A 17010-nucleotide genomic window follows, 5' to 3' on the forward strand; every position below is an offset into this window, starting at 1 on the left:
CCCTGCACCCGGCGTGGAGGGGGGACAAGGGACCGCGCTGGCACTGCCAACCGCACGCTACGTGGCCGTGCTGCCATCTAGCGACCGGCTTACCGGGAGCAGAGCCACACCGTACCCGGGACACGCACACGGTGCCCGGGACAGATGCGCTGGACCCGCGGCACCTGTGCAGCAACAGGAGAGATGTGCAAAGCCCGGAATGGATGCGCAACGCCTGTCACGCACACGCGGTGCCAGCCCTGCACGGACACACACGCGTGTGCCACGCACGCCTGACCCGCACGGGTGCAACGCTTCGCACCGAGATAGCACCACAATCACGCACTACACCGGCAGGAACACGCACAACACCCCCAACCGGCGCAGACACAAGCGCAGCGCCTTGCACACGTGCGTGCAACACCCCGCCTTAACACACACATACACACGTGCGCGCCCCCCGCACGTCCGCTCCCGCGCAGACGGGGGAAGGAGGCGTGGCCAGATGAGGCGTGGCCAATAGGGTGGCGTGGTCACTTGGGAGGCGGGGCCAGCGCGGTGGTGTGGTCAATGGGGAGGCGTGGTCAGCGGAGAGGCGCGGCCAATGGGGGCGTGGCCAGGCGGCCGCGCCGCCGGAGCTGGGCGCGATGGGCCCGGGCTGGCGGGCTCCGTCCGCGGCGCTGGTGGCCGGTAGCGTGGCGATCTTCGCGGGGCTACGGCGGCTGGCGCTGGCCCTGCCCCGGCCCGCTGCCGTGCGGAGCCGCCCCGGCCGCGCCTGGCGCTGGCTGAACCTCCTCGTCTCTTTCGCACACTCCGTGCTGGCCGGGCTATGGGCCCTCTTCAGGTACCGGGCGGTTGGGACGGGAGAGGGGTGCACACCGTGCGAAACGGGAGCGGGGATCTGGACCCCTCTGCCCCCGGGTTCCCCTGGCCCCCAGGGCCCTGCCTCTGACCCCCTCCTTCCTTTCCTGTCCTCACCCCCAGCCTCTGGCACGCCCCGGAGCTGCTCTCCGACATCCAGGACGGCTACAGCGTCTCAGGGCACCTGCTGGTCTGCTTCTCCTCAGGTAAGCTTAGAGCCGGGGAGAGCGATGGCTGCAGTCACTCCCTGGGCTCTGCCCAATCCCTCTCCAGCACTCTCCCAGCACTCTGGGCTGTGGGGAGCCCTGGTTTAAGGGCCGGGCAACTTTCCTCCATACCTCCCGCTTTAATCATGAGCGTGGAGCCTGCAGACTTCCAGCCCCTGGGGCCTGGCCGTCACCCCACGCTCAGACAGGGTGGAGGTGCAACACATGGAGCATACTCACAGCACCCTCCTCCTCATTGCTGCTTCCCCTTACCGCAGCGGGTGACTGTACACAACCCAGATCCCCTCAGTGTTCTCCTTCGTCCCACAGGCTACTTCATCCACGACACCCTTGACATCATCTTCAACCATCAATCCCGCTCGTCTTGGGAATACCTGGTGCACCACGCCATGGTGAGTATGACCCCGGGGAGGTGAGGGGCCAGCACAGTCAGTACCACACACCCCAGAGCTCAGCCCATGCAGGTTTTGGGTGCTATGGCAGGGCAAGCTGGAGCCCTTCCCTCCGCCTCGCCCTGGCTGCCAGGTAGGCTGCACATCAAGGCAAGGGTGCCTGGCGGGGCAGGACTCCTGCCAGCGTCGGCTCGGAGCGCCGGGAGCCAGACAGGCTGCCGCGGCGGCGAGGGAAGAGCTCCCCAGCACAGGGAGGTGGAACTGGTCCTGGGGGAACTGGCTCTCCAGACTGGTTCTCCAGGTGCCTGCGGGGCTCTCTGTGTGTGGGGAGCAGCACTGTGTGGTCCCACTGAGGGTACACCTAGACCAACGGAGGGAAGGAGTCACCTTCCCCAGGGCGAGGAGAGTTTACCTTGTGTACCCTGTGTGTGTGTTCCCTAGGCCATCTCTGCCTTCGTCTCGCTCATCATCACAGGCCGCTTCTTGGTGGCAGCCATGCTGCTGCTGCTGGTGGAGGTGAGCAACATCTTCCTCACCATGCGCATGCTGCTGAAGATGAGCAACGTGCCTTCCCCGGCACTCTACGAGGCCAACAAGTACGTCAACCTGGTGATGTACTTCGCCTTCCGCCTGGCGCCCCAGGCTTACCTCACCTGGTACTTCCTCCGCTACGTGGAGGTGCAGGGCCAGGGTGCCTTCCTCACCGCCAACCTCCTGCTGCTCGATGCCATGATCCTCATGTACTTCTCCCGCCTCCTCCGCTCCGATTTCTTCCCCTCCCTGCGGAAGGGCTCTGCGGGGAGAGATGTGGATGGTGAGAAGTTTCTGATAGACTGAGACATGCGCGCCAAGGGGGGCCCAGGCTCTGGCTTCTGGAGGTTTTGGGCTCTTCCAGCCTGCTCTGATGTGCCTTAGGGCTTGCTCCGCAGCCCCGGGCTCTGCCTTCACCTGCTCTGCCGCCTAAAAGCACTTCCCTGCTGGACCAGCCCGAAAGCCTCACCTCGCCGCAGGGATGCCACCGAAACCAGGGGCACGGCTGAGGGAGAAGCAGCCCAAGCCGGTTTCCACGGGGGCAGCTGGAGGGCCAGGGGTGACTGCATTCTGCAGCTGATGGCCTGAGAGGGTTGCGAGGGCAGGGACGAGTCCCTCCCGTGGTGATGTCGGGTGTTATGTGCATTAAAATCGGTCTGATTACTGCTGCCGCAGCAGGCCTGAGCTGGCTCTTCTGTGGGGCAGAGCAGGGTCAGGGAGGGGATGATGGGAACAGAGTGATGGGAAAGGATGTGCCCCCATTCCCAGAGGAGGGCTGGCAGTCCTCAGGGATGGAGAGGACAGATTTCTGTTCTAGGGACCCTCCAGAGGTGCACTCAAGCCTCTTGGTCCCACCAGCTCAGCTGAGCCTTTAAGCAAGACCCCATCCCTCCCATGGATAGGTCCCTCTTCTTCTCACTCATCTTCCAGAGAGCCGGGGCTGAGCAGGGGAAGGGAGCCAGGAGAGGTATGGAGCCTTGCTGCAGTCCCTGACCCGGCTCCTGCCTGGCGGCGCGGAGCCTGGCTGCTCTGCATGACTCACCCAGCAGCCACGTGAAGTGGAGCTGGCATGGGAAAGCCGTGTGAGGCCACGGGCTCTTCCTGGAAGCCTGCTGCATGTTTGCATCCCCCCTTGGAGCGCTCTTCATTGGCACAGAGCAGCTCCAGCCTCCTGTGAGGGTGCTGGGTCCAACCCTGCAGAGGAAGGACCAGGCTGGCTCCAGCAGCACGCCCAGAGCAGCAGGAGGAGGGGTCAGCTCCCTGGGGCAGTGGGGCCAGAACCAGCCCAGCCAGTCCTGTGGAACACCAGAGCATTGGGAAGGCAAAACCTGCTGACGTGACAGCTCAGGGATCACATCGGACTGGCATAAGCAATATGGCTTAAAGGGACTCAGCTCCGGGACAGGATCCATCCCACCACCACCTCAGCTCAGGCACACATAAACTGGAAGAAGCTGGTGGTTAAGTAGGAGCAGCGGGGGAATCCCACAGGGCTGGGATGCTGCTGGGGCTCCCTTGATGCACTGCCACCAGGGAAGGTGCTGGGAATAGCCTGGCAGCTGGAGCAGAAACAGGACACTCTGGATGTGGGCAGGGACCTACGCCAGCTTCAAACCCTCAGAAGAGAGCTCAGCAGCCCCAGCAGGGCACAGCCTCACCCTCAGCAGCACGTCCTGGCAGATACACATCTGCCCAGCTGCAGCTGAAGCCCCATGGCCTCTGTGCATCAACTCCATCTACAGATCACCCACACAAGCTCAGGATCTGTTTCTCCTCACCCCGGTTGCTGCGCCTTTCCCCTTGTCTCTCTGCACAGAGCAGGTATGACTCCATCCCAGCTCAGGGCACCACCACTCTTACAGCAGCATGGAAGGGTCAGGCATGACAAAGCTTCCCGAAGCAGGGAGCCCTGTTTTCCCCCTTCCCTGCCTGGCTTCCAGATGGATCATCTCCCAGCAGTGCTGGGGCAGCTGTGGACCAGGCCGGCTGCCAGCCCGGAGCAAGGGGCAAAGCACAGGGGAGCACACAGCCAGCCAGCAGCAGCAGCCACCGTGCAGGGTCAAGGCAGACTGCAAGTCATGCTGATGTGAAATCACTCCTCAGTGCCTGTGCTGCAGCACAACCTGCTCCTCACCCCAGCAGCGGTACCAGCTTTGCTACAGGAAGGACACCTTTCCCCATTTGTCTTTCTTGGGGTGACTACAGTGGAGGCAGCACAGGGGTGAGGCAAACCCCCCTGAGCCCCTGCTGCTGCTCATCCCCTCCCCAGACCATGGGCAGGAGGTTGGGCTGGTGCCCGGGAAGCACCCAGGGAAGCTGTGCTCCTCCCTCCGGGTGGTTTCTCATCCCTCACCTCCTGCCTCTCCTCCCAGCCTGGCTGAGCATCCTACAGGGCCAGGGAGAAGGGGGTGCTTCCAGGCAGCTCCCACCTCCAACCCCAGGATCCCAGTTCCTTGGACAAGGTGAGGCTGTGACGGCAGCTCTGAGCACCAGGTTGAAGGCTCTCAAACCAAGGGCCACACAAACCAGCACAGATCTTTACCCCTATGGCAGCAGCTCCCCCTTCCCATCCACCCCTCTCCTGTACACATGCAAACCACCCCCAAAGGACTCTGAGAGGCTCAAGGAACTCAATGTCCCACGCCTCAAGAGCTCAATTAGCCCAATCAGTATTTGGACACAGCTTTCAACACCTTTCTCACTCGGGTCTAACTCCACACTTAAGATCAAGTACCTCTAAAAGCTTACCTGTTCTTTGCCTCCCTTTCCTGCTCACCCACATTCCTGCAGCTCTCGAACACTGACACGCCAGTTTCATCTACAAATTCAAGGAAGTAAAAGACTGCCAAGGCAGGAAGAAGTTTGAAAACAGCCCTGATGAGGACTGTGAACCTGTGGGGTTAGAGGAACAGTGCCCATGGAAACCAGGCTGTGATTCATACACTGCAGTGTGGGGAGTAGAGATCACACCAGGGAAACAAAAACACAGCACCTCTACTATTGGATTAGCTTAAGGGCTTCATCAAGTGAAGCCTGCAACATAGCAAAGAGCTGATAAGCTGATACACTTAGGAAGTGGTGTGACACTTGGCTTGTGCCAGATCTGAAGCATTCACACGTTTCTGTTGTTACTGCCTCCCTCCTGGGCACTCAACAGCCTGGGATATGCTCCACAAGGAAGGACACCAATCACAAACACATGCTAATTGCACAGGGCAGAAAAATGCAGGAGGATACCAGAGGCCTGAGGTAAATACAGAGATCTGAGACCTGGGGGACTGTCACCTCATGCTTTACCCACAGCAAAGGTCAGTGATGCAGGAGACCTCACCAGCAGGACAGCACGGCTCCCCGTGTGATCCCCCAGGGAGCAGGCAGCTCTGCCCACCCAGAGCCAGGGAAGCAGACAGGAACCCCCTTCACTGAAGTGAACCCCAGAAGTCGGCTGGGTGCTCTCTTTCACAGAGGCTGTGCTGGCACAAAACACAAGAGCCCCTCGGTGGTGTCACAAGGTTTATTCTCCTGTCTGTACAGTCCTTGGTAGATGCAGTTTAGATGATTCCAATCTGGAAAGAAGCAAAGCATGTTAAAACGGATGTTACGGTGGCAGGAAGGCAGAGCCTCCAACCAGGTATCACTGCATCTCCCCAGGATTCCTGTCCTCTGAGCACAGGCTTCTTCATCCCAGACCTGCCCTTATACAACAGCTTTATGCATTTAAACCACAGTAACTTGCACTAAGTCACATTCCCTCTTGCCTACCCCAAAAACCTCGAGGACTGAACTGTCCGCCACTTCCAGCAACACAGCAGTGGTCTTGCTTCTGAACCCCTGGATCCTGTCTTACTACCAGGACACCCCAAAGTGCTACTGTGCTCGGAGCACAATCCCTCATGTGTACATCAGGACAATCAGGTGGGGAAGATACAAGACAACCAATGTCTCTCACCTTGTTGGCTACATCCAGCGCATCGTAATCTGGAGCCAGTCGGACGTAAGCCTTCTTCTCTCCATCAGGCCTAGAGTGGAACAGGGGACATCAGAACAAAGGCACACAACAACTCCCACGTGCTCCACCTTCCCACTATACCAATGTGCATCAGTGGTTCCTTTGGAAACATCACTGCAGTCAGTGAATAACAACGTTTACATCACTTGCACAAGGCTCCCTGGGTGTTAGAAGGGCTCCCTGGTGAAGCCCCTTTGGTCTGCCACCGTCTCCCACTCCCACTGAGATGTGCTCAGTCACAAAGTGCATGTCTCAAAGCTTTAACACTGAACCACCACAGAGCTCAATCACCACCAATGACCTATTCTCCCCCTCTTCTCACCTAATCAATGTGTTGACCTTGGCCACATCAATATCATAAAGCTTCTTGACAGCCTGTTTGATCTGGTGCTTGTTTGCCTTGACATCCACGATGAAAACAAGGGTGTTGTTATCCTCTATCTTCTTCATGGCAGACTCTGTGGTCAAAGGGAACTTGATAATGGCATAATGGTCCAGCCTGCAGGAGAGAAACCCCGTGGTTAACAGAAGGCTGGAAGAAGCCATTTCTGCTCTTCAAGGGCTTTCTCTGGGGTGCATCAGTTGCCAAAAAAAGTTCTCATCACAAACTCTCAGGCTTTGGTCGCTTGAAATCATCACCTGCACCCCAAACCCACCCCAGGGCTCTGCCCAGCTCCCAAGATGGGACATTGGCAAGCTCTCACCCTGAGACCTGCAGCAAAGTCCACAGGGCTGCTTCCACCCCACACCACCCACAGCACCCCACACATACTTGTTTCTCCGTGGGGCGCTCTTCCGGGGGTACTTGGGCTGCCGCCGGAGCCGCAGGGTCTTGGGCCTGCGGAAGGTGGGCGATGTGCGGATCTTCTTCTTCTTGTGGCTGTGGACCCCCTTCAGGACGGCCTTCTTGGCCTTCAGCGCCTTCGCCTTTGCCTCTGTCTTCGGAGGCACAGCTACGATGACAAATCAGTCAGCACAACCAGGATCTGCACGGCCAGCAGCCGCTCCCCGGCCTGTCCTAACGGGCCATTGCTTCCCCTTGTCCCAGGGGGAAGGATCTCATCCATGGAGGGCTTCCAATGAAGATCCAGGACCCCCCCCACCAAGTACCCCACGCTCCTTATCTAACCAAGACCTACCCCAAAACGCTCAAGAACTGAAGTTTCCCCTTATAAAGCCTCAATTATGAACTTATTTCCCCCCCCCACAGACCCTCAGCACCTAAACGGGGCTCACCCCCTCAGCTAACCGCACCGCTGCAGGCCTCTCCCTCCACCTCCACGTGTCCGCAGCCCAGCACCGGACTCCAGGCTTCCCTTACGCCCTTCAACCGCTCATCCCGGCCTTCCCCGTTTACACCCGTAGCCCAGGAACCACCTCAACGCACCCCCATCACCACCCCATAGCCCCTCTTTGCCCCAAGCCCTCACCCTCCTTCTTCGCCTTGGGCGCCATCTTGGCCAGGCGGAAGCCGAAAGGGGCTACCCGCGCCAGACCGCAGGGGCTTATAACCTTAAATCTCGCGAGAGTTCCCCCTCTAGCCTGCCCCTCAACTCTCGCCGCGCCGCGGGGTATGCCGGGAGTGGTAGTACTCGCTGGCTGCCTCACTCGCGCATGCGTAGATGCGTGTTTTCGCCGTGGGGCATCATGGGAGTTGTAGTCCTAAGCGGCAGCGGGTCCCCTATCGTTGCCTCGACGGTGGGGACCGGGATGAGCCCCGGTGTGGGGGGGGAAATGGATGGGTCCCAGCGTGTAGGCAGCAGCCTTGCACACCCAGCCCCCGAGGAACCGGCGTCTTGGCTCCTCCCCGCCGCGGCCGCGGCGGGGAGGAGCCAAGACGCCGGTTCCTCCGGGGCTGGGTGTGCAGCGCCGAGCATCGCTACCGTTACCGGGAGGTTCGCGGTAACGGGGACACCCCCCCTCCCCTCCTCCCCGCTCTATTCCCCTGCGGAGGGGACCGGGATGGGACGGGGAGGGCTTGGTTGTGGACAGGGATGCGGTGTGGGGGATCGCGCAGGGGCACAGAAGCGGGATGTGGGGACACGGGGATGGTCTTGCTCCGGGAGACAGGGATGGTGGGAGGTGGGGAAAGCCACGCTAGGGGACGTAGGGAGTGGTGGGACACAAGGATGAGGGGTGGAAGTGCAATGGGATGTGGGGATAGCTGAGACATGGGGACAGAGTTTGGGAACACTGGGGGCAGGCATGCCCTGGGATGGCACTTTAGGGATATGTGGGTGGATGGGACATTGGGATGGCTGGGATATGGGGACAGCCATATCCTGGGGGGGCACATTTGGGATGTGGGGATGGCTGGGACATGGGAACAGCTTGGATATGGGGATAGACACACTCTGGGAGCTTAAGGGGGCTGGGACAGGGGGACATCCATGCTTGGGGATGTGGGGACAGCCAGAACACAGGGACAGACACGTCCCAGGGATGTGGATGCAACTGGAATAAGGGGACAGCCCCACTGGGGACACAGGGACAGCCCCATGGGGACAGCTGTGACACGGGGCCATCACCGCCCCCTTCTCCCTCTGTCCCCAAGCCCCGCAGTGGCCCTCGGCTCATCCCCACTGCCCCGCAGCCACCCAGCCCTCCCCAACACCCCCGCGGGACAATGAACATCCTGGCTCCGGTCCGCAGGGACAGGGTCATCACCGACCTCCCCCCGGTGAGCAGGGGACGGACGGGACACGGGCACCGGCCGCGGGGTGACCTCATCGAGCCCCACGCTCACACCGGTGTCCCCCTTCGCGTCCCCCCGCAGTGCTTTCGGAAGGAGGCCGCCCTGCACGCCCGCTCCTCCTTCCACCCCACCGTGTCCAGCGCCTGCCAGGAGCAGCGGACGGGCACCGTGGGGTGAGCAGGGGGTGATGCGGAGAGGGGGGGGGGGTCCCCACCGTGGGGGTGATGGGGGTGACACGGGGACGGCTTCCGCCCCCCCCCGGGGTTGGGGGTCCCCAGCGCGGGTGCCGCGTGGCTTCGGTTGCTTTGCGTGTGCCGAGCCCTGCGTCACGGCGCAGGAATGCGGCGCGGGGGGGGGACATGGGGGTCTGGGATGGGCTGCGGCTGGAGGCGGGAAGCACGGGATGTGGGGTGCTGGGGGGCTGCGCGGTGGCACCCCCCAACCCCATCAACCCCTCTGCTCCTATGGCAGCACAGGGGAGCTCCCTGTTTCCCCCCCCCCCAATAATCAGCCATGAGCCCCCCCCCTGTGCTGCAGGTTCAAGATCTCCAAGATCATCGTGGTGGGGGACCTCTCGGTGGGGAAGACGTGTCTGATCAACCGGTAACTGTGGTTAACTGGTAATGGGCCCCCGCCCGGGGGGGGGTTAATGGGGTGGGAGGGGACAGAGCAAGAGCCAACCCCCCTCCTAAAAGAGCAGCAGCACCGATTGGGCTGAGCCTGATTCCAATTGGAATCTGGTGCTGCGCACCCCACAGTGATGGGGTGAGAGGGGGGGGGCTGCTGACAGCCTTTCCCCCCCGCCCCAGCTTTTGCAAGGACACCTTCGACAAGAACTACAAGGCGACCATCGGGGTGGATTTCGAGATGGAGCGGTTCGAGGTGCTGGGGGTGCCCTTCAGCCTGCAGCTGTGAGTGAGGTGCCAGCCCCTCCTTCCTTCCCTCTGCACGCCTGTGCCCCCCCCAGTCACCTCCTGCACCCCCCCAAGGTGGGACACGGCCGGGCAGGAGCGCTTCAAGTGCATCGCATCCACCTACTACCGAGGAGCACAAGGTGAGGGCCCCCCCCCCCCACCATGAACTTGTCCCATCACAGTGTCCCCATCCCCATCTCACCCCTCTCCTCCCTCCTCCAGCCATCGTGATTGTCTTTGATGTCAACGACGTGGCGTCCCTGGAGCACACGCGGTAGGTGACCCATGGCCAAGGTGGGACTGGGGATGATGGGTGATGGTGGGGCTGGATGGAGGTCATGGGGACGGAGGCAATAGCAGAGTGTGCGAGCAAGAGGGTAGCGCTTGGCTGGTGACTCGCGTAGGCAATGGCTGGCTGATGCCCTGAAGGAGAATGACCCATCCAACGTGATCCTCTTCTTGGTGGGCTCCAAGAAGGACTTGAGCGTGAGTGTGCCCCCCTTCCCATGGGCTCCCTGTGCTCAGGGTGCGTGTCCCTGTCACCCATCCACCTCTTGGTTCATTGACAGACACCAGCCCAGTACAACCAGATGGAGAAGGATGCTCTCAAGGTGGCCCAGGAGATGCAGGCAGAGTACTGGGCTGTCTCCTCCCTCACCGGTGGGTCCCCGGCTGTGTGTGTGTGTGGGGATGCAGACCCCAGCATCCCGCTGGGTGATGGGGGACACTCAGTGGGGTTCTTACGCCATGGGACAGGGGAGAACGTGCGGGATTTCTTCTTCCGCGTGGCTGCGTTGACCTTCGAGAGCAGTGTGTTGGCTGAGCTGGAGCGCAGCAGCGCCCGCAGGATCGGTGACACCGTGCGTGAGTACCCCCCACCAGCACCATACCAGTGTCCCCCGTTGCCCCCTCTCTGTGCTGGCATCCCCCACTGTCCCCATCCCAACACTCTCCCCTTGCCCCTTTAGGGATCAGCAGCAATGAGAGCGACCTGTACCTATCAGCACCCCGCAAGAAACCCAAGTGCTGCCAGTGAGGGACCCCCCCACGCTCACACCTCTGGACCAAAGAGGGGTGGCCCCGGCTGGCCCCAAGGAGCCATCCCTGCTGTCCCCCCCTTGGCTTGCCCAGCATGGGCACCCATGGCTGGGGTGGGCAGGAGCAGCGCGGCTCCCTTCGCTATGCAAACACAGGTACTCGCACGGGGAGGTGCCCCCGGGCTCCTGTTTGTCTTAATAAAACCTTTTTTTATGCTTTTTAAGAAAGGTTTGGGGCTTTTAAGGAAGGTTTTGGGTCGGCTGCGGCTTCCACTGGCCCTGGGTGCAGCCTGCATCCAGCAGGGAGGATGGAGCAGGGGAGGATGGTGGCTGTCACCCAGGAGAGGTTGGGAACAGGCGATGGGTGCCTTGGACATCCCCGTCCTATAGAGCCAACATCCCTGTGCCCCATGTGGGATGCAGAGGGCACACATGGAGCCGGCCCCATCAGTTCCAGCCTAACTGATGGTGGTTGAAGCGGGGCTGCAGGCGCGGGGGGACGCAGTGGGAGCACTTGTAGCGCTCCTGGATCCATCGGCCACCCTCGCTGTCCTCGATGCAGATGGCAGCGACGCCTGTGGGGACACAGAGCGGGAAGAGCCACCACGGGGTATGGGGATGGCAGCCCCATTGCACCCATGGGCGCACCCTACCTGCCACGACCCCCCCCAGCCGCTCCACCAGCTGAATGGCCGCTCTCATGGTGCCCCCGGTTTCAATCCACTGGTCCACGAGGAGGATGCGCAGACCTGGCACGGGGCAGAGGCTGCGCTGAGCGCCCCGCTCCCCGCACCGGCAGCCCCTCAACCCAAGGCAGCAGCGCCCCACGGGCTCACCGGGTGAGATGGCATCGGTGCGGACCTCCATCACCTTCTCCCTGCCCGAGTAGTCGGTGTAGGGCTGTGCCGCCGTCTGCACGCAGAGGTGCCCGGCTTTGCGGATGGCCAGGAAGCCTTTCTGCAGCACAGCGGCAGCGGCAGAGCCTGGGGTAGGGCACGGCGCTGTCAGATCCCCCCCCCAGGGACAAGAGGCAGGGACCCTGGGCTCACCAACGTCCCCGCTCACCCAGGATGAAGCCCATGGCATCAATACCGGCCACCATGTCAATGGGGTCTCCTTGGAAGGGCTGCAGCAGGTCGGCCACGCAGTCCTGCAAGCCCTGGGGAGGGAACAGAGGTGCTGGGTGCCCACAGCCCCTGTGCCAGCATCCATGGGCACGGCTGGGTGCCCCGGCACCCCCACAGAGATGCAGCCCACCCCAGCCCCCCCATGGGTGCCACCGCCACGGGGTGCTGGGTACTTGCGGGTGGCAGTAGAGCCGGGACGGGTCCAGCCAGGCGTAGTTGGGACCCTTGACGTTGGGGGCCATCAGCGCCAGGTACCAGCCCTTCTCCTGGGTGGCAGGGACGTGGCACAGGTCCATGCGCAGGCACCGCAGGCACTGCGAGCATTGAGCGTGCAACAGGGGGGAGATCCCACACCCACAGACCCCGTGGGGCTCCCCACAGCACAGAGCCCCCCGTGGCCTCCATTGCAACCACTCGTGGGCACCCCAAGGTCCCCGTGCGCTCCGTACCTGGGTGCTGGCGGCGAGGCTGAGCCGATGGGACCGTCATGGGGAGCGTCACAGACAGCGACAGCTGAGCAGGAACAGCCTCTGCGGTGCTGGGCCCCCGCCAGCACCCTCGGTCAGCCGGGCCCTGAACCACTGCCAGGCCCATGGGTTGGGATGGGCACCCACTGGGATCCGCTGTCGCAGCAAGGCCAGGGCGTGGTGGGGAGCATTGGGGTGTCACCAGCACCCAGCCTTCTGCACCAAGGGTGGCACAAGGGTCAGCAAACCGGGGGGATGCGCAGGGTGCAGCCGTGCACTCCTATGGGGTCTTGGGGGTGAGGGGACTTTCTTAAGCCATGCACGTCCCCGTGGGGTGTTGGGGCATTGTCCTGCCATGCCAAGCACTGGCTCCATCGGCTGCCCAATGTGCCAGGACCATGCCTGGAATATCAATGGGATCCGTGGCTTGGGAGCTGGCTAAAGGGGACAAGTCCTGGCAGTGGTGTGGGGAGCTGCCTGCGGGCTGCCAGTCGTGCATGGGCACGGGGGCTGCCCCTTGGGAAGGCACCATGGGGCATCCATGGGATGAGGCATGGGGCTGTGGAGAATGAGAATATAGGACGGGATGTGGAGCTGTGGGTAGCACCCATGGGACTTGATGTGGGAAGCATCCATGGGATGGGATGCGGGAAACGTCTACGGGACAGGACGCGGAGCCGCTAGGAGCATCTGCACAACGGCATGCAGGGAACATCCATGGGCTGGGATGCAGGGAGCATCTGTAGGACAGGACCCGGGGCTATGGGGCTCATCCTTGTCCCATTGGGGCCGGGGGTCGAGCGGGGTCCGGCGCGTCACGGGGCGGGCTCGTTGTGTTACCGGTCCCCGCGCATCACCCCACCGGCTGCCACAGCAACGGGGCCCGGCCCGGCCCGGCCCCACCGGGCGGGGTAACCCCTTCCCCGCGGGCCCGGCTCCAGCACCCGGCTCTCCGGGACCCTCCGCACGGTGCCAATCCGCGCCGCGGGGCGGGCTGCGCGGGGCTATAAGGCGGGCGCAGGGCGGTGAAGGGCGCGGGGCCATGCGCGACCCGGGGCTGCTCCGCCGCTGCCTCCTCCTGCTGCTGCTGCTGCTGCTGCTGCTGCTGCTGCTGCTCTCGGCAGCCGCCCCCCGAGCGGCCCCCGGCACCGGAGCGGGGCGGCCCCGCGCCCGCCGCGGGCTCACCTACCCCGGCACGCTGTGGTGCGGAGCCGGCAGCAACGCGGATGCCTACGAGCAGCTGGGTAAGGGCGGCTCATCCCTGCCCCGTCCCGTCCCATCCCTTCCCGTTCTATCGCATCCTTTCCCATCCTTTCCAACCCTTCCCTTCCCTTCGTGTTCCATCGCATCCCTTCTTATGCTTTCCCATCCCACCCATTCCCCTCCCTTCCCAACCTTTCCCATTCCTTTACACCTTTTCCCTTCTTTTCACCCTTTTCCTTCCCTTCCAGTTCTTTTCCTTTGCCTTCCCATCCCAGCCCTTCCCATCCGTTTCCATCCTTTCCCATTCCTTCTTATCCCTTCCCATCCCATCTCCAGACTGCTGCTGCTCCACCCCAGCCCAATCCCAGTTCCCAGCCCAGTGCTGGGTCAGTCCCCATCCATCCTAGTCCAGTCCCATCCCAGTACTGTTCCACTCAAGTCCCCACCCCTATACTAGTTCAATCCCTGTCTGCCCCTGTCCAGTCCCAGTTCACCCTTGCCTAGTCTCCACCAAAAGGCTGGTCCATCCTGGTCCCATCATTGTCCCCATCCTGGTGCTGGTCCAGCCTTTATCTACCCTCTGTCCTCAGCCTGATCCCTAGTCCATCCTGCTCCCATTCTGGTTCCCTCCCAGTCCTTATCCTGACTCTATCTTAGTCCCTCTTTTGGTCCTGGTCCCATCCTTATCCCAGTCTCATCCGCACTGTGGTGCTGCTGCAGCCCCAGTCCCCGTCCCAGTATGATTCCAGCCCTGTTTAAGCCCACTCTAACACTGATCCCAGTCCTAACCTAACCTAATGGCAGCCCAGCCCCGATCCCAGCCATTCCCGAACCCCATCTTCCCTCCCTTTAGGGGAGCACCGGGACACGGACCGGTGCTGCCGGGACCATGACCACTGCCAGCACGTCATCCACCCCTTCACTGCACGCTATGGGTACCGCAACCTGCGCTGGCACACCATCAGCCACTGTGACTGCGACCGCAGGTGAGCATCCCCCAGCATCCCTCCAACCCTGCATCCCTGGACAGGGGGAAAAGAGTTTCCAGCCCCTTGGAATCCTCCCTCAGCCCAGCTCTGCCTATGGCAGGTTAAAGGAGTGCCTGCAGCGGGTGAATGACACAGCCTCACGAGTGGTGGGTCAGGCCTTCTTCAATGTCATCCAAGTGCCCTGCTTTGAGTTCACCTACAGGGAGGAGTGTGTGGAGCCCTACCTCTATGTCTGGTGAGTGCCCCCCCCGCCATGGGGACTGCCCCCCTGCTCAGCCCCACGGGGGTCACCTCATTCAGTGTCTCCTCTTCGCAGGTGTAAGGCGTACAACACAGTGGCCATCGCGGTGCCCAGGGAGCCGGTGATGTATGAGTTCGGGGGGGAGCTCATTGACCGGGCAGCCAGGCCCGTGGGGGTCCCTCTGAGCCCTCCATGGAGCAGCACTGATGGAGGAGCCGTCCCAAGGGATGTGCCTGCACACCCCCCCTCATCCCGCAAGAGAGCCAAGGAGGAAAGGAAAAGGAAGAAAGCAGACAAGAAGAAGGGGAAAGGTCTGAGAAAGAAAAGCTCTTCTGGAAACATGGAGCTGAGCGCTGCTGCAGCCGCTGTCCCACCTCATCCCACTGCAGGGCAGGATCCATGGGTCCCACTGCTGCCTTTGGAAGCAGCCAACACCATCCTGAGCGATGCCCCGGTGCAGGAAGGCTTGGGCAGGGATCCAGCACCAGCCACGGCATCCCCGGCTCCAACAACCAGCGGGAAGAGGAGGAGGAAGGAGAGGAACAGGAAGAAGAGGCTGAAGGGCAGAGCTGAGGCACAGCCTGCACGAGAGCCGCGGTCCTGATGCCCCCGTGCGGGTCCTGGCTCTGTAATAAAGTCACATCTGCTCAAGCAGATGGAGCTGCCTCGGTCCTGTCTCCTTGGGGAGGGAACATCACAGCAGGGACAGCATCCAGGGAAATCCTGGGGCTGATCCCACTTGTGGGGATGTGGGAAGGGAGCATCTGGAACTGGGGGGGGGGGGGGGTATTGAAGGGCTCTGAGCTGCTCTTTGCTGCTCCTACTGACCTGTGCCATCAGCCTGGGCACTGGGGACACAGCCCCTGTCCCCACACCAGCATGGGGCAGAGCCCTGGTTCATCTCCCCTGCTATAGAGCTGCAAGTCCCAGCCCACAGGGCTGCTCTTCTCTGGGGGACCTGTCCATGAATTGCATCACCCCATCTCTTCCACCCAACCCACAGCCTTGTCCCAGGGCTCCCACACTGGCACCAATGCCCCCAGCAATAGCGAGGAATGGGGACCTTGTCTCCTCAAACCCCATAAAAATGCTCTTTGAAGTGGGACAACAAAAGCTTTTCCAGCCCTGGGATAAAGGCAGGCGCTGCCCATGTCCGTGGATGGTGACTGCCCCCGGGCTTGTTCCCCTTGCTCATAACCAGGATAACACCCTGCAAAGTGCTTCTGAGCGAGGAGCATGGCTCAGCCCAGCATCCCCAGCGAGAGCAGGAGAAACATCTCCCCACACCACATTCCACAACAGGAACAAGCTGGAGCAAAGGAGCTCTGTCTCCCATCTTGCCACACATCCTTGGAAAATCAGACAGAAGCCCAGAGAGCAAAGCTGCTCCACACAAACCCCGCTATTCCCAAAGGACCACACATTGCAATCCCCAATCCCTGAAAGAAGCAGACCACATAAGCCCATGGCAGGGGAACACCAAGGCTGTAGGATGAATCCCACCCTCTGGAACCCTGCTAACGGGTGCAAAGCCCTTGTGGCCACCACAGCAAGCACAGACCTGGGGCCTGGAGGCAGCTTCCCAAAAGTAGAGTTTTTATTGAGGGTAAGGGCGAAACTAAACCCAAAAGAGAGCCAAACAAAAGGGAGCAGGCACCGCACAAGCAACCCCCAGCCCTGGGTCTGACACTTCCCTGTGGAGGAGCTGCTCCCGCTCCAATTCCCATCATATGGAGTTCAGGACGTAAGAAAACAGCGTTCAGGTCAGTACAGCCGCAAGTGCAGCAGCCCCGGGCCCCACACACATCCCCAGCCCGGCCTGCGGGGGGGGGGGACGACAGCACCGTGGCAGCCCCCCCAGTACTGCAGAGGAGATGGTGCCCGAGCCAGGACCTGCATTTCTCTGTGGAAACAGCTTTGCTTTGTCTCCTGGGTCGCTGCCATTCTTCAGGAGCATTTACATGCAAAAAAGACCTTTGTTTTCTTAGGATCTGCTGTTCTTGCTCACTTCCTAGAGAGAGGAGCCCGACCAGGAGCCCTTGGAAGGAACAAAGGCTCTGCTTCCATAGAAAATCCCTACTAACAAAGCAAGAGAGAGGCAAGTGTGTGCAACAGGAACGGCTCTCGGTGCTGCAATACCACAGTGGGCTGTTTCTGACACGACCAAAGTTACCCAACATTACCTGCCCCTTCCCAAGCCTCCCCCCAGTACCTCTCCCAGCCAGAGAGACACCAGATTCCAGGAGGTATCCCGGATATCGATGTGATGTCTCTGTAAGATACATCCAAACCGAACCATTATTCATCAGCACAACAGAAATCAGCTTCTCCAGGAGAG

The 17010-nt window shown here is 61.5% G+C and overlaps 5 protein-coding genes and 2 non-coding genes across 11 annotated transcripts; 3 read left to right on the top strand and 4 right to left on the bottom strand.

Moving 5' to 3' along the window:
* The first annotated feature begins 571 nt into the window (after nucleotides 1-571).
* On the top strand, nucleotides 572-2667 carry TLCD1 (TLC domain containing 1). The gene is made up of 4 exons (XM_057420810.1): nucleotides 572-823; nucleotides 964-1046; nucleotides 1377-1459; nucleotides 1901-2667. The coding sequence occupies exons 1-4, from the start codon at nucleotides 627-629 to the stop codon at nucleotides 2294-2296; spliced, it is 759 nt and encodes a 252-aa protein (XP_057276793.1). The 5' UTR covers nucleotides 572-626; the 3' UTR covers nucleotides 2297-2667.
* Nucleotides 2668-5489: 2822 nt separating this feature from the next.
* RPL23A (ribosomal protein L23a) lies at nucleotides 5490-7529 on the bottom strand. Its single transcript, XM_057420809.1, has 5 exons — nucleotides 7430-7529; nucleotides 6772-6952; nucleotides 6322-6498; nucleotides 5940-6009; nucleotides 5490-5556 (listed from the first exon to the last, which is right to left on the bottom strand). Exons 1-5 carry the CDS (start codon nucleotides 7452-7454, stop codon nucleotides 5542-5544), a joined length of 468 nt encoding a protein of 155 aa, XP_057276792.1. The 5' UTR covers nucleotides 7455-7529; the 3' UTR covers nucleotides 5490-5541.
* Nucleotides 6085-6151, bottom strand: LOC130605380 (small nucleolar RNA SNORD42). Its single transcript, XR_008973674.1, has one exon. It is a non-coding gene; the product is annotated as a small nucleolar RNA SNORD42 (small nucleolar RNA).
* Nucleotides 6572-6645, bottom strand: LOC130605381 (small nucleolar RNA Z17). The gene has a single exon (XR_008973675.1). It is a non-coding gene; the product is annotated as a small nucleolar RNA Z17 (small nucleolar RNA).
* Nucleotides 7530-7817: 288 nt separating the features above from the next.
* RAB34 (RAB34, member RAS oncogene family) lies at nucleotides 7818-10873 on the top strand. 3 transcript variants are annotated; one of them, XM_057420761.1, is made up of 11 exons: nucleotides 7818-7901; nucleotides 8554-8679; nucleotides 8776-8867; nucleotides 9232-9297; nucleotides 9504-9605; nucleotides 9684-9748; nucleotides 9831-9882; nucleotides 10013-10094; nucleotides 10178-10268; nucleotides 10365-10472; nucleotides 10577-10873. In XM_057420761.1, the coding sequence occupies exons 2-11, from the start codon at nucleotides 8626-8628 to the stop codon at nucleotides 10642-10644; spliced, it is 780 nt and encodes a 259-aa protein (XP_057276744.1). In that variant the 5' UTR covers nucleotides 7818-7901; nucleotides 8554-8625; the 3' UTR covers nucleotides 10645-10873. The 3 variants fall into 3 exon arrangements, with proteins under 3 accessions (XP_057276744.1, XP_057276742.1, XP_057276745.1); XM_057420759.1 differs by having other exon boundaries at nucleotides 7828-7894; XM_057420762.1 differs by having other exon boundaries at nucleotides 7848-7901; nucleotides 8593-8679.
* Nucleotides 10835-12400, bottom strand: LOC130605338 (adenine phosphoribosyltransferase-like). 3 transcript variants are annotated; one of them, XM_057420765.1, is made up of 6 exons: nucleotides 12222-12386; nucleotides 11946-12086; nucleotides 11711-11804; nucleotides 11482-11628; nucleotides 11299-11394; nucleotides 10835-11220 (listed from the first exon to the last, which is right to left on the bottom strand). In XM_057420765.1, exons 2-6 carry the CDS (start codon nucleotides 12066-12068, stop codon nucleotides 11093-11095), a joined length of 588 nt encoding a protein of 195 aa, XP_057276748.1. In that variant the 5' UTR covers nucleotides 12069-12086; nucleotides 12222-12386; the 3' UTR covers nucleotides 10835-11092. The 3 variants fall into 3 exon arrangements, with proteins under 3 accessions (XP_057276748.1, XP_057276747.1, XP_057276746.1); XM_057420764.1 differs by having other exon boundaries at nucleotides 10835-11394; nucleotides 11946-12038; nucleotides 12222-12400; XM_057420763.1 differs by having other exon boundaries at nucleotides 10835-11394; nucleotides 12222-12396.
* An 881-nt stretch (nucleotides 12401-13281) lies between these two features.
* Nucleotides 13282-15276, top strand: PROCA1 (protein interacting with cyclin A1). The gene is made up of 4 exons (XM_057420811.1): nucleotides 13282-13483; nucleotides 14296-14428; nucleotides 14532-14666; nucleotides 14748-15276. The coding sequence occupies exons 1-4, from the start codon at nucleotides 13282-13284 to the stop codon at nucleotides 15274-15276; spliced, it is 999 nt and encodes a 332-aa protein (XP_057276794.1).
* Nucleotides 15277-17010: the final 1734 nt, after the last annotated feature.

This window comes from Pezoporus wallicus, unplaced genomic scaffold, assembly GCF_028554395.1.
Source record: "Pezoporus wallicus isolate ANWC-B61680 ecotype Strahan unplaced genomic scaffold, APGP_CSIRO_Pwel_v1 contig_14787, whole genome shotgun sequence".
Lineage (NCBI taxonomy): Eukaryota > Metazoa > Chordata > Aves > Psittaciformes > Psittacidae > Pezoporus > Pezoporus wallicus.